The sequence below is a fragment of the Talpa occidentalis genome, unplaced genomic scaffold, assembly GCF_014898055.3.
Source record: "Talpa occidentalis isolate TD23 unplaced genomic scaffold, MPIMG_talOcc4v2.1 talOcc4.11, whole genome shotgun sequence".
Lineage (NCBI taxonomy): Eukaryota > Metazoa > Chordata > Mammalia > Eulipotyphla > Talpidae > Talpa > Talpa occidentalis.
The window spans coordinates 18,970,371-18,986,196 of record NW_023601104.1 but is presented as its reverse complement, the minus strand read 5'-3'; the positions used below and the strand labels follow the sequence as shown (position 1 = coordinate 18,986,196).

General features: G+C 47.2%; 1 protein-coding gene across 10 annotated transcripts in view; it reads right to left on the bottom strand.

Moving 5' to 3' along the window:
• Positions 1–15,826, bottom strand: part of GLDN (gliomedin) — a 91,228-nt gene that overhangs the window by 38,340 nt on the left and 37,062 nt on the right. For 9 of the 10 annotated variants that reach the window (XM_037502480.2, XM_037502481.2, XM_054701517.1 and 6 more), the window contains one exon: positions 9,917–10,053. Coding sequence is in view for 1 of the 10 variants with exons in the window: in XM_037502478.2 (XP_037358375.1) it covers positions 8,281–8,643 (363 nt within the window). In the remaining 9 variants the exon portion in view is untranslated. Of the gene's footprint in view, positions 1–8,280; positions 8,684–9,916; positions 10,054–15,826 lie in introns of those variants that run through there. The other variant, XM_037502478.2, reaches the window with a different exon arrangement.

The following is a 15,826-nucleotide window of genomic DNA, read 5'->3' as shown; positions in this document are numbered from 1 at the left end:
TATGTCTACTTAAAATACAGAGCTGTTAAAACCCAAAGAGCTATATAAAAGCAACTGATGGGCTGAAAAATGCTCTCTTTGTAGCAAAATCACAACCTAAAAAGCTTTGGCTTATTTCACACAACATGACCTTTAGTCTGTAGATAAAATGCATGTAAATTAAGCTTGAATGTCAACTAGATTTGGCCAAGGATTCCTTGGAAGGAGGAGGGGAGTTTGAAAAATGTAGACAAAAAAAGAAAAAAGAGTGTCTTTTTTTTTTTTTTTGGTAATTCAATCTGAAAGCTATTCTGTTTGCTCCTATATATGCCCGTATCCTAGAGAAGATGAGCCCCCTAAAAAGTAAGTTTTTCTCCTTCCTTAGAAGTTTTTGCTCCACCTTCTGCTCACATTTTCCTCAACTTCCCAAAAACATCCAGAAGCTTTTTTACCACTGCTCCCAATGGTAAACAACAAAAGTTAACAATAGCGGAGCCTGTCAGAAAGCAAGTGAATATGACTCCCTTTTACTGGGAGGTAAAGCCATGCAGAAGTGGGGGGAACTCAGCAATCCTCAACTATTGAAGTAGCCCCAATGCCATCTCCAGGGTAACTCTGTTTTGTTGTCAACGACAAGATTTTGAGTGGTGTGATGCCACTGGCTGCAAGAGGTCAAACAGTATCCCTAAGCAGCAGCTTCTAGAGGCACAGATACAAAGACAGGCTGGCATGCTGAAGAAACTGGAGATAAAGAGCAGACCCAGAAATAGGACGATATGAGCACAGGGCACACAGGATTAGAGATAACGTAGCAGTGCTTAATCTTGACAGCGACAAGGAACACCGATTGGGAACCTGACTACAGCAGGCACTACCTCTATCATCTCCCTGAAAACTCCTAACAACCCTGGGAGGTGGCACCAGTACTCTGCCAGTCTATAGATGAAAAAACAGAGGCTTGGAAAGTTAAAAGTCTTGCCCAAGGTCACCCAGCTATCAAGCTGGGGGACCAGGGAGGTGAATCTGTCTGACTCCCAGATCAACACTGCTCACCACAGCCTTGCTCAGGGAAGCATGAGGGAGAGTCAGGCTGGGGCCCTAACAGTGAGGAATAGATCGGTGGCTGCTCAAATTAAGGGCAGGTTCCCAGGGCTGAAGGGGCCGGCACATGAAGCCAGGGCTCACCATGGAGAGAGCAGGGACAAGGCACGGAGGAGGACAAACGGCTCATGACACCGGAGGACTTCGGCTTTGAGGGTCCCAGAACAGACCCTATGCCCACGGCTCTCAGCGTGAGGTCTAGGGGGCGGCGTGGGGTTGGGCGGGGGTATTCTCCCCAGGGTGCAATGGCACTTCTCTGGGGGAGAAACTGGCTTTGAGTTCCAAAGAGAAAAATTTCTTTCATCTCTGGCACAGTGGCAGGAAAGGTTAAAGAAAAGGAAGGAAAATGGTGCAGATAAGACAAGACTGGACAATTCATCAGGCCCCTGGGAGCCCCCACCCTGCTCAGATTGTGAAAGTTCAGCAGGTTTGGGTCTCCCTGGTGGCGCAAAGGATAAAGCACCACACTATGAAGCAATCTGCAGCCTCTGCAGCACGAGTTCAATGCCCGGCCAGCCAGGGAGCAACCCACTTGGCACAGCAGACCTCTCCTGTCTCACCTACTGCTCCCCTCAGCAGTGTATTTCAGTCAGTCTGCCTGTTCTGTTCACCGATCTGTCTCTGGTGCATCCTCTCACCCGCCGCATCTCTGGCCTGTGCCCCAGCTCTTATATGCATAAATAAATAAATAAATCTTTTAAAAAAAAAAGGTTCATCAGCCTTGTTCCTGTTGTCCTCACCTTCGCTGCTCTGGCTAGACAGACTAGTGGCTTTCAAGGGCTTCAGAATCTGAGAGCAGGTCCAAATGATCTATTGTCATCATGTGGTCATTACAACAACACCCATGTGCTCTCATGGGTCCAGATAGTCCTGACTCACTAGTTTCTTACCTATGTTCTTATAGAACTACGATCAGGATATATCAAGAGGAAAGTTTTATTTGTATGTCATCCTCAATGAACCATGGTGACCTGAGACACGACCTGGGCTAGTTTTAGGGGTGTTCACCAGACCAACACTAGACACAATTGAAGCAGAGATGGGGCTTCAAGTTCTCCTGCCACCCTTAACTGTCAGCCAGTGATGGTCTCTGACATGCAAACCAACCCACAGTGTCAGGTGTCACATGCCAAGCACCCACGTGCACTTGCTGCTTTAGGACATCAGTTGCTCTTTTTTTTTTTTTTTTTTTTTGGTCCTAGCGTATCAGGCCTCTGATCCCTCACCAACAAGACCTAAGGGGGTGTAAGTATTTCTCTTTCAACTAAGGAAAACAGATGGAGTTGGAAACAAGGCCTGGATCTGAGGTTAATGGGTGGTGAAAAGCTATCCTGATGTCGACTGTTCCTGACGTGGGAAGCTAGCCTCGTGCAGCAAGGCTGAGAGCCTGGCTCAGCCCACAGCCTCCCTCTAGGGAGGAAGCACACGCTCAGGTCCGCTGTCCCACATTCAGTTCCTTGGCTGGGTCTTAAAGTCCAGGGTTAACCCAATGCTGAAACAGCTCTGATTTAGTAGTGTGGGTTCTCGAAAGAGACCACCTTAGCACCCTTTCTTTTCATTCCACTAACCTACAGTCTAAATGAGGGGTTGGCAAACTTCCCCTGTCAAGGCCTGGACAGAAAATATGTTAGGTTTGGTGGGCCACATGGTCTCTATTGCAACTACTCAATTCTGCTGCTGTTGTATGAAAGCGGCCATGGACAATATGTAAACAAACGGGCATGGCTGTGCTCAACAAGACTTCACACTTGATGACTGAAATTTGAATTTCATATAGCAAAATACTGTTTTTCTTTTGATTTTTTCACCCTAACCATTTGTAAAAATCATTCTTCATGGGCTGTACAAAAACAAGTAATAGGCCAGATTTGGCCCATAGGATAGTTTGCTGACCCCTGGGCTACATCTTCAGCTTTTACATCATTTGGAAGTGACCTGGTGCAAGGGCTGAGAAAGGGCAGTAAGTCCAGGCACAGTCCACTTAGGGCCCTCAAGGAAATGTATCATCTGTGCCCACAGAGCTCTGGCCACAGGGGATGGGGCTGCTAATAGATCCAAATAAATGGACCTCATAGTAGTCATCATCAAAAGCTGTGCTTGTTACAATAATGCATTTACTGCTTAACACAGCTGGGATCTCCTCATTGAGAGCTACTAAGAGAATTGGAGTACCTGCTCTTGAAAAGTCACAGTGACAGGAAATCTCCATCCACTGAAGGTGCAGCTGATTTTCAGAAACAGCCAACAAAACAAACAAAATGAGACCCTAACTAAAGCAAACACAAGAAATCGCCACTCAACCAACAATAACAAAGGCACAGATAGTACTATCCTTTCAGAATTACGGCTGGGAAATAATTGTGTGTGTGTGTGTGTGTGTGTGTGTGTGTGTGTGTGTGTATAGGGCAGGCATGGGGTTGTGGTCAAACTAAATAAAACCATTTTTGTTCTAAGCCACTCATAATTTTAAGATGGGTCTGCTGAAAACTAAGTTTGGAAGCCCTACCATGGCCCCTAACAATGTGAGCATTGTTCAGCCAACACGCTGTCAGCCAATTAACATTTTTTACAAAATAGTCGTCATTATATAAAAGCAATGAGAGGGGGCCTCCCTGGTGGCCTAGGGGCTGAGTCTTAGTGCTTTCACTGCTATGGCCTGTGTTCAATCACCAGCCAGGGAGGTGACCCACATGGCGCGGCAGACCTCTCCTGTCTCGACCGCTGCTCCCCTCAGCAATGTGTTTCAGTCGATCTGCCTGTTCCGTCCCCCACTCTATCTCTGGTGAATTCTTTCACCTCTCCCCCCACCTGCACCTCTGGCCTGTACCCCAGTTCTTCTATCCCAAAATAAAAATAAATAAGTTAAAAGCCGTGAGATTTTACCTAGGAGTCGAACTTTTTACCTCTCTTGAAAAAAATCAAAAGATTGGGCACACTGGGGCCCAGCTCTTGTCTAGCAAAACAATCAGCTAGGGGTCCCTGTAAAAGCACTTGAACCTAGGCCAGCACAGTCCCTGCCATGACCTATTACTCCCCAGCCTGGTGACAGCTGCCATGTGACTTTGTGTTTGTGGACTTTCCATTCACAATAACAGTAACACCAGAAGTCAAAAGGCAAAGCAATACACAAAGCTATACAGTGAGAGACACATTCCCACCTTCCCCCACCCTCCCTAAATACTTCTGCTCATTTCTGCATTTATTTCCCCCCCCCCTCTTCCTTACACAGGTAATATAATGTGAATTTCCTCTCCCTTGCTTTTTTGACTTAGAACAGATCCCAGGGATTGTTCTGGGAGCAGAACATACAGAATCTCCCTTGACATCTCAGTGGTAATTTATGTCAACTGATTTAATGAGTGCTGTATTGAAGTACAGACTTCGCTTGTATAAATATTTTTCAATGAATAACTATGTGTGTATGTCACTTTATGGGTGATAAAGTCTGTTGCAGGATAAATTCCCACATGTGAGATTACTGAGTTAAAGGGTAAATGTGTGTGCAATCTTTTTAGGTATCCCAAATTGCCTTCCACATGGGCTGCACCGTCCTGCACTCCAAACAGGAACGCAAGGGCATGTCTGTTTCCCTTCAGCTTCTCCCCCAAAGAATCTGTCGTTAGACCTTTGTTGTTGTGACAGTCTGACAGATCCTAAACGCCATATTTCAAGGCAATTATAATTTATATTTTCAATCAAGGGCTCTTTCCCCATGCATTTAAGAGTCATTTATATTTCCTTTCTTAAGAACTGCCCCATTTTTCTATTGGATTCCTATTTCTTTACTAATTTTCCTATTAAATTCCTGTTTTTTTTTTTTCCTTATCAAGCTCTAGGAGCACTACATATATTCAAAAACTATCCCTGTAATGATAAACGATATGAACTGCAAATAATTTTTTTCAGTTTGTCATTCATGTTTTGCCTTTGTGCGTGTATGTTGTTGCCTGGCATGCCTAAGTGCTGTTATCATTTGTGCTTTTTAAATGTAGTTAAGTGCACTTAGTTACTGCTTGCTTCTGGCTGTTAAGTTAGAGTTTAGAAAAAGGTCTTCTTCATTGCAAAATTAAAAGTGAATTCACTCATAATTTCTATTAGTAATTTTAGAGCTTCATCTTTCTAAAAATGTAAATCTTTGACCCATTCAGACCTTGTGAAGGTGCATATTGAGAAGTAAAACTTTTTTCCTACGGGGAGCTCAACTCTAGGTTTCAGTCAGGACATAAAGAACATCAGTGATGGTGACATGTGAAGAGTGGGGTGTCGGGTGAGAGAGCACAGCTTGAGGCAGGGATGTGAGGAGAGGGTGGGGTGGGACTGAAGTAGAAGGCACCTCTCCTGGTTTCCCACTATTGGTCTAGCTCAGTGGCACCAGAGTTCCATTTATTACTTTTCTGCAAAGTAGCCACTTGCTTTTCAAAATTCAATGTGGTCGGCTATACCAAACTACCTGTACTTAGGTAGTAATTAGCCATCTTATCCTTTTGACAAAGTCATTTATAGTTGTCAACCAGTTTCTGTGATAAAGAATGTGCTGGCCAGAATTACCACGCTGAGTTGTGCTTTCAGCCAGAAGCACAGAACCTTGAAGAGTTAGTCTGAAGAGGTTCATCTTGGATAAAAAAATGAACCATTTTAGAAGGCTTTGGGGAATGTTGGTGGTGTACATATAGCTTCTTTCTTTGTTCACGGATCTCTAAGGACATAGGACCTGGGGTGGGGGACCTGAGTTCTCACCCTCATTCAGGTCTATAGGAGCTGTATAAAGGGCTGGGGAGGGGCAGATTTCAGCTGTACCGGTGTGCATACCAACCCATGCTGTAGACCAAATAGTTCTCTTAGCAACTTTTCTACTAGAGGTGCCCCAGGAAATGTTTTCTTTTCTAAAATTGTTTCCTTGTGTGAATAAATCTTTGTTATGAGAAAAGTCTGCAAAGGTGAGAATGTTGCTTCAAAAAAAAAATTAAAAGGCTTCTCAGCAATAAAATTGGTTCCTCTTCCTGAAGCAGAGACCTCGGGGTGGGGGTAACAGTGAAACACTGACAATCACAGGAAGGGATGCCAGGGTGCTCCCTGCTGGCGACTGAGGGCCCACTTCCAGGCTGCACCTCAAAACAATTCAGACTTTCTGGGCGTGGGGTCTAGGCATCAGTAAAGTTCAAATCCCCCAGATGATCCCAGGGTGCCACCCCTGCTTCAGAATGACTTTTCAGTGTGCTGCGCAGGCCAGCAGTGCTGGCAGCAGTGGCACTTGTCACACGCGCAGAATCTCAGGCCCCATCTTATACCCTCTGAATTGGGATCTGCATTTCCACAAGATCTCCAGTTCCTTCACATGTGCATTAGAGTTAGAGAAGCAGCGGTCTAGACTAGCATTTCTCAAATGTGCAATCACGACCACCTGCATCACACTCACCAAGAGGGAGAGAAGGCGGGGGAGGGGGGGTGTTAGGGAACTTCCAAAGAAAACAGATCCTGGAGATGGTGTGTATAAATCAGAGAGTGGGGCCGTGGAATCTGCATTTAAGTGTGCTCCCACGTGATCCTTATATTTACTGTTTGAGAGCCAGTCCCAAGACAAAAGTCAGCAGTAAGAGAGCTGCCTTCTCCTGTCCTGCCTGGAAATTCCCTTAGTGACTCTAAAAAGGTCCAAGCACACCCCCTTGCAAGTGGGGGATAAGTTGGTGATAATCTCCAAATGTTTCCACTTGACAAATGTGATGTTCTGCCCTCTGACCTGTAGAGTGACAGAGAAATGAGTCTCAGTTCTCTTGGGTCAGTGGCTGAAAAAGCTGCAATTTGGATCTCTAGGCCCCTACCTTAACAACATGATTAAAAATAAAAAAATGCTGATGCTCAGCTGAATCCTTGGAGGGTTTCAAAAAACCCTCAGCATGCACAGTAGAGTCCCGAGAAGGAGCCAGGTTTCCCTAAGGGAGGGGTCCTTTTTGAACTTTTTGCTGAGCCCAGGATTTCTAGATGATAACATGGGTAAAAACTGAACCCAGGAAGGAAATTTTAATTGCTCTCAAAAGATGAGTTTGAAGTATGTCATGCTCCTATATCCCTTTAAAAGTTCATTTTTGCATGTGTAAGACATTTAAAAGCATCTATGATAATGGCCATTTTTAATGGATTTATCGTCAGGTACCCAGGATTCTGAAGTATGGCTCACACTTGACTTGAGATGACAGAACAGAAATCTTTGTAATTATTAGTGAAATAAGACCAAGGATCACGGAATGGAATGGGGAACTGCAATGTGATCTAACTGTAGTTGTTATATAATTACTGAGTTAAAATGAGCAAAAGCAAAGAAACTTAAAACTTAAAAAGATTTTTGAGACGTTGCTTTAAAGACCTTCTTTAGAGTAGTGTTTCTTGAGCCTTTTGAGGGAGGGAGTGCAAGGGAACTCCTCTGAGCAGCTCATGGAAAGCTACGAACTCTCCGAAGGGGCACGTGCCCATGAGTCCACATACACACAATTTTCGGGGTTCCACATACTCCTCCGAGCCCATATTTGAACCTCAGGTTGACCCTGAATTTTAAGAAAATTGCTCCATATTGATCTCGCCCATTTGGAACCCACTTCTGACTGAGGAACAGCTTTCTCAGCATCAAGGTGTCAGGTGGTTGGGAAAATCAGGGCTGCTGGTTTGCACTTAGACAATTAGGTCAGTAATCTCACGCGGATGGGCCAGGCCAGGTGGGAAGCCAGGCCTCGGGATTATGCCAGGGGAAGAACCCTTCCTTGTGGAAACCTGCACTGACTCCCGGCTTTAGGGGGGCGGGGAGCAGGAGGAAAGCAGGGCTGGCAGGGAGGGTGGTGGTGGATGGACAGCGAGTTGCACAGGCAGAGCCTGGGGGCTGGTGTGGCACCTTCTAGTTTTCACACTCGAAGGTGAAAACTTCTGTCCCAAGTTGAGAAGCAGAGTTTTTTTAAAAACACTGCCGAGGCTTATGCCCCTCGGTTAGCTGCAGACTCAAAGGGCATCAGAAATGGAAGAAGACTCACCTCTGCAAGCCCTCGCCCACTGAACAGATTAGGAGTCTGCCCCCAGAGGGCTAAGGCGCTCGGAGGGTGAAGTCCCCAGCTGGATTCTCACCCAAGGGCCTCTGGCCACTGCACCTAGCTGCCCACTAGCCCGGGCGAGCGGGCGTCGGGGCGCGCTCCCCTTCGCTTCCCAGCCCCCGCCTACCGGCACCATGGAGTAGGTCATCATCATCAGCATGTCGTGGCTCTCGGCGCGGACGTGCGGCGCGGGCTCCCCGCCGTGGCTGCGCTTGTTGCGCGCTGCGCTGGCGAGGTCCGCGGGTGGAGCGGGTGCCCGGCGGGGCGCCCGGCTCAGCTCGGCCAGGAAGGCGCGCAGGGCGCTGTCCTCGCGCTGCTCCCGGCCCCGCTGCGCCTCCAGCGCGCGCAGCGCCGCGCTCAGCCCGCGCCACTGGCACAGCGCGAACACCGTGCCCGCCGCGTTGAGCGCCGAGAGCAGTGCCAGCGCCGCCAGGGCGCCGCGTAGACCCCGGCCCGCGGCCACTCGGGCTCGCTCCGCGCCTTGGGCCATGCTCTGCCGCGCCTCAGGCCGGGGAGGCTCGACAGCCTCCGGACCCGGCCGCCTTTATACACCGGGGGCCAAAGCCGTGGGCTGGTGGCAACGCCGTGAGTCACGCCGCCCTTTGGCTCGGGCCCGGCGGGGAGGGTTGGGGACTGCAGTGGTGGGAGCAGCCCAGAGGGACAGGCGGGGGGGGGGGGGGGGGGGGGGGACCGGGGAGAAGAGCTAGAGGAGACAGGCCAAGGAGGGGGGAGGCAGAGCTCGCTCTCCCCGTGCCCAGCCAAGCAAGCCAGCCAACCCGCCTCTCCCTCCTTTTCCTGCTGCCCTGCCGTGGGCATTCCCAGGGCCCCGACGGGCAGAGAGAGGGTCAGACTGAGAGGGAGAGCAGGAATTCTTATGGCCTGAGAAGTTACTGGATTCCGCCCCCTCTTTCCCCCACACTGCAGTCTCTGAAGAGGATCCCGCACCCAGATGCCAAGGCACATGCCCATTGTCCCTGAGAGTCCCAGGCTATGGGTGACTCCTTCCCCCTGACCATTGAATACTGGGGAGAAGGGGGGGCGGGAATCTTTCCCAGGAAGGAGATGGATAGAGACAGAGAGATAGTTGGTGTTGAAGAACTGAGAAAGCCACACATGGGAGTCAGGAAAACCCACCCCCTCTCCACCTGCCTGTCCCTCTGGGCTGCTCAGGAGCCACCCAGTGAGGCCACCGGATGAGACAAAAACCAGAGAGTGGGAATACGAGAGTGCTCTTAACCCCATTCTGCCATTATTCAGCTGGGGTCGCTGAGCCTGTCTCAAGACTACCTGGGCTGATTTCGAGGTTCTCTGGCCAAAGGCTGGGGACTCTGGCCAGCCCTTTCTGGACCTAACATTACTGCCCTGCTTGAGTGGGCAGCTGCCTCGTGCTTTCTCTTTACAATGCCCTTCCTTTCTTGTCAGCTCAGATGCCCACTGTGCATCTGAGGACCACTGTTCCCTAAATGCAGAGGCACTTCCCAGTTCCTCAGAGAACCTGTTCACGATCTGTCTTTCTCCATTTTCTGCAGAATGTCTCTGCCTCTCAGGGTTCCCCAGGCCTGCAATAGGCAGCAGTGAGATGGGAAGATCTCACTCAGAAGCCAAGAATGCTGTTTCTACAGCCCCTTGCTTCAGAGAGCAAGGTGGCTTCCTGCAATCAAACCAGCTGGAGCTGTCAAGGAGAAAGAACTTCCTCTAACATAGGGGGACATGACAGTTGAGCACTTGGGGGAATCAGGAAGATGGGGGAGCAAACAACTTACTAACTGATGATAGGTGCTCTGTAACCATCCTCAGAGATTTGCAGTCCAATTCCTGGGGAGGGATTTTTGGCACAGCAGAGAAAGCCTAGGTGGTAGATTTCTTGGCCTCCACTCACCAGAAAGAGGCAAGGTAGAACCTTTGAGGGAGCAAAAGGAAACTGAAGTTACATCTCAATCAGAAGCTCTGTGTTAAAGTCTAGACTGGAGTTTCCATAGGAATATTGACCAGCTTGACTCTGAGGGATGAGGAGGAATCGGGAAAGGAGGAAAGTGGTTCATGAAGGACCCCAGTTAAGGGGATAGTGTGGCTGGGAGGGGGTGGAGACGACACAGATCACTTTGTCCGGTTTGTCCCAACTCTAACAGACTGTGAACAATTTAGAGACTTGTCGTGCATCCTTCCTTCCTTCTTTTCATCCGGGCTTGGGATGCCAATTGTCAGGGTTGATCCCATGGGCGGAAACCACAGAGAAACAGTTGGGGCTCAGCCCGCGTAATCTCTTCATTTACCTTGCTAAAATTTCCTGAGCACCTGCGTGTTGGGCACAGTGTCGGGAGCTGGAGGTGCAGAGGTGAACAAGATGAGCAACTTAGAGTGTGAGCAGCTAGAGAGCCATGAGCCTCCTGAGCTTCCCTTTATCCTAACATCCAATACAGTGACTATTAACTGACCGTCTGTCACCAGGGCCTGCCATCAGCAATAAGACTCCTGAGGTTAAGGTCACATCTTGTTTGATCCTGTCTCCCTAACACTAACTAGCACAGTCCCTGGCTTGACGTGGTCATTCACAATTACCTGCTGAATGAGCAAATAAATAAATGAATAAGAGGGTGTATAGTGGGATATTTCTGTGGGAAACAATCTGTAATCAGTGTTAGAGTTTCTGTGGTGTCACAGAACTGACATCACCTTTCTCGGACGGTGCCTGACTAATGGAGAGTGAGGATTGCCAGATACCCCTCTTCTACCCAATCCCAGCCCCTGGGTCCGTGCCCAGAGCCAGAAGAAGTGGAGTTCCAGCTCTACGTGGAACCAGCCAGGCTTTAGATGCCAATGACCAGCCAAGATGCTGCCCCTCGGATGTAGGACTCAAAAGACTAGTGGCATGGACAGTGGGCCACGGGATAGTCCTGAGTGCAAAACCTGCTTTTAATGATGAGACTTGGAGTATGTTTCTCAACTTCTTGCAAGAGGCTGTAATCTCACAAGAGTTTTGAAGACAATGAATGAGAAAATACAGGACGGTGGGGTGCCTGAGATGTTGCACTGGAGCTGAGACAGGGGCAGAAAGAGGGTAAAGGAAAAGTCATTCTTCTTTCACCCAACTTTTCTCCCAGTTCCCTCTCCCAGTTCTCCCAGTTCAGTCTTTCTGTGTGGGAATGTGATGTTTTACAAGAAAGAAGGGAGTAAGGCCTGTTACTATGGCCTCCATAGCAGAAATTTTCACTCAAGCCTCACCCCCAATGGCTGGATCCAAGTAGCTGGTCTTTTTCTGTTCTCTTCCCTTCCTCCTCTGTCCTGTCTCCACTACCATTCCACACATTCTTTCTCTGGCCTGTGTCCGTGCTGCTCCTTTCGAAGACAGCACAGAGCTCCCTCCTTCCCCTCTGCCCTTGAGCTCTGTGAGCCCTGGGGACTCAGAGGCTGTGCATGAGCTTTGAAATGAGATAGACCTCAGCTCGAAATCTGTTTTTAATGATGAGACTTAGGGCATGTTTCTCAGCTTCTCACAAGAGATTATAATCTCACAAGGACTTTGAAGCTAATGAGAACATATGTGTAAAGCACTTGGTACGGTAAAGGTTCAGTGGACCTCAGTGCTGTTGGCTATGGGCTGCCTTGTAACTTGTGTTGTTGACCAATATCTTGGTTCTTTCAGATCTTGATTCATAAGTTGGGTTAGAATGTGCTTAAGGCACAGACTTTCTTTACTATTTCCCTGACTGAAGAATTTGTGCCAAGCAGGAATATTTAATTATTCAATTGATTATTAGCTAATCACACTTTGTTGATTCTTTTTGAGGAACAGAGCTTTTGAAAGGATGGTAAACTTGGCCTCTGGTCTGAGCACAGCGCCTTGGAGATTGGTTATGTGGGAACTTTCATTTTCTGGCTGTGACTTCAAGAAAGGCAGAGACGCCTTTGTAGACTGCCTTCCTAGCATTTCTCAAGATTGGCCTGCACTTTCTACTTATTATTATTATTCAAAAAAAATTAGCTCTTAATCCAGCCTGTTTTGTTGACATAGGGGGTTCAAGATACAGTGAGGACACCGTGAGATATCTGAAGTTCATTTTTTGGAGACCAAAGAAACCAAGAACATTGTGTACTATCTTTACAATGAGAAGTAGCTTTTCCATTAAGGGCAGATGCTTCATTTCCAAAGGTTAAATAGAATGGTCCTTAAAAAATGATTCCAGCTGGTTAACTTTAGGGCCCTGGAGAATAAAATCCAATTCAAGAATAAGTCTAACTTTAACTCCATAGCATTTCCTCCTGATTGTAAAGTGAATAATTTTCATTAGCCCTGTGGTCTGGAACTTGGGTATTTTGGTTCTCTCTGATGAGGTTGGCAGCTACGCTGTGACTTCTGACGGTATTTTGCTGCCTCTCTACACCCTACCGTTTTTCTTTGCCAGGGGGTTAGGAGCAAAGTCTCCCTAATAGTTGCCACCATACACATCTTCCATCCAACTGCCTCTGGTTTTAATTCCCAGTTCTTCATTTTAACCTCAAGACTCCAAGCTACCCAGCCAAATTCAGTTTCTTTCAGTGCTTTCATTCACTCATTCCTCTATCCATTCATTTCCCCAACTACTCAACCAATGGTAATTGGCTGTCTGCTATCTGCTGGGAACTGTTCTAGGAGCTCAGAATAGGATGGAGAGCACAACTAGATACCATTCCTGCCTCTCTGAAGCCTATAATCTAAATGGGGAGACAGAAATTAACCAGTAAGTACAGACTAGGGGGTATAACTCTAAACAAGATGATGAGCTGAATCCCCTGAAGTAACGGAGAATGATTCTGTGAGCTCATATCACTGAGAAATCTATCCTAGAGATGGGGTATAGAGTCCAGGAAGGCTTTTCTGAGGAACTTGGGCTGGAATCTGAAGATGACTGGTCATGCACGAGGTGGGAGTATGGGTGGGAGAGTTGTATGCAGAGGGGACAGCCTGTGTGAGGGCCAGTGGCAGGAGGTACCACAGTTTATTTGAAAGTCAGTGTAGCTGCAGCAAACACAGAACATGGGGCTCCAGCAGGAGATGGAATGAAATGGGACTGATGGTGGAGTAAGGGCCAGACTCTGTGGGTGGGACCTTGTAAGGTTGGAGCCTTATGGTAAGAACACTGGTAAGCCAGTGAGGGGTCTCAAGTGTGTGTTGTATGTGGAGGGAGGTTGTTGGATGACATATTTTCATTTTCAAAGATTACGGTTCATTGTCAAGATTTTCAGCAGTTTCTGTCACTACACAAACTATATATGATCTCTGGCCTCCACCAGGCTCAAACTTTAGCCTGTCAACACATCTCCGAGAGAAGTAAGAAAACCCTGAGTTCTAGAAAATGGTGCTTTCTTTTTCACCTCACATTTAAAGGTAGCTGAAAAACAGAACTCTGACTAACTAACTCTGATCTGGGAGATTTGATACTAAGTAGGGTTTTTGCAAAATAATCAGTAGGTATTTGCATTTTCGGAGGTTGCATTTGCATTTTTGGCACTTGAAGGTTGGAGCACCAAATCATATTATCTGTGGGAAAGGGAGTAAGAATAGATATCATCACTTCCCTCATGAGATTTGGTCTAAATTTGGCAGGTAAAAAAAAGATTTTCTTTTCTTATAGTTGCAGTAACGTAGACCTTTGAGTCACCCGTTCATTGTTAAACAGAGAGCTGCTGGAGGTTGTTCGCAGTGTTATTGCAACACTTCCCCCTCTGACTTTTCTTTGTTTTCTTTGGTTGGTAATAGACATACCCTACCCCACCCTACCCTTCTAGCCCACTGCAGTTAATTGTCACAGGCTGGGTTCTTTGGAATTGGGGTACAAGATGTTTATTAGGGATCAGCATTTGTGAAGGAAAGGGGGAGGAAGCAGGACTGGCAGGGAGTCCTCTAAAGCCTCAGACCACCTGCTGGGAAGCGCTGGATGGAGGGCTGCCCATCAGTGTCCACCTCAGGTCAGGATGGCTGGGCTTTCCCACAGTCTCAGTCATCTGGCAGGTATGGGAAGGGTACCAGGGAACTCTTGGAGCTGAAGCACTCTATGAGAGCACTCCCTGCAGCTGGACAGCGAGTCCTTCCTTTTGGGGGGATAGGAGGCCCCTCTCCCTGTCTAACACATCAACTAGCTCATTAGTGTCACACAAAGGTCTTGCAAATCCCACAGATCTGCAAAAACCTTTGTGGACTTTAAATTGTAATCATGCCAGACCATGCAGAGAGGTCCCTTTTCACCTAGAGTTATGGACTTTGAGTAAACAAAAGTGATAGTTTTCAGAAATGGAGTGAAAATATGACAAAAAGCCCTATAAGTGGTTCTGAAATGGCTAAATCCACGGAAGTAAGTTAATACTGAAAAATCCCACTTAAGAAACTTGAGCCACTATTTTGAAGGACAAAGTCTTACATGTATAGAGCACTTCAGTTTTCAAAGTACTTTCTCATGTCATATGAACCCCATAATAAGCCTGTGAAGTGAACAGGGCAAATCTAACAACCATTTCACAGATGAGAAAGCATAGCTAAGGAAGCTTAAGAGACTTGTTGAAACCTCACTAGCAATTGTCCACGTCTTCTTCATGGAACAACGGCGACTTCTTGGCCTAAGTCTTGGCCCAAGTGCTGAAGATGATAGAAGTGGAAAAATAGGTCAGGGGAATTATTACAATTGATGAAATGGAAATGGGCTTAGAGTAGTACTTGGCCCCAAGGCTTAATTAAAAACAAAGGCAGGCAAGGACCAAATCCACAATGTGTTAGCTACGCAAGAGAGAGAAGATTAATCCCCAGTGTAGTATTTTATGACAAGTTCAGAGCGCAATACAGTCAGAACATGATTTCCTGGAGACCAAGTAGGGGACCAACATCTCTATATCTCAGAGAATAATGTAGAACCTGGCAGAAAGGTGAATTTGGGGCCTGAAAGCGTACGACCTTTCCTTCCTCGGGTCAGAAGCCAGAGTACAAGCAAGATTAGTTACGGCTCACCTCTCCTGAGGCTAAGTGCGAGGGCCCAAAAGCGATTTCTGCCAGCGTCCAACCTGCAGGGAATGGCACACCATCTGCAGAGCCAGGGGACCGACACCAGGCCCCGAATGACTGCCCCCGCCAGGCGGAGCCATGCCATGCCACAGACCCTGAACTGAGATGACTTTTTCTTTTGGTTTTGTTTAAGAGACGCTTACAGCTGTGATACTGGGTCGTATCTCTGTTGAAATTATTCTGCTCATTCATTTTTCTTTTGAGCTCAGTAAGCTTCTTTATGACAGTTATTTTGGATCCTTTGTCAGATAAATCATATAACTCCATTCAATTAGGTTGTTTCCTGGAGATTTATCTTGTTATTTGAGAATCTTTGCCTGGTTCTTTACTTTCCTTGACTCTGTGTTAGTGTCTCTGCAATGGACAAAGCAATCACCTCTCCCAGTCTTTATAAACCAACCTTGTATAGAAGAAGCCCTCGCTAATCAGCCTGTCTAGAGAGCCTTGCTTCTTGCATAGTTGTTTTTTAAAAGATTTATTTATTTATGCATACAAGAACTGAGGTACAGGCCAGAGGTGTGGGATGGTGGTGAAAGGATTAGACAGAATGGGGAAAAGAACAGGTGGATTGACTGAAATACATTGCTGAGGGGAGCAGTGGGCGAGTCAGGAGAGGTCTGCTGCACCATGTAGGCTACCTCCC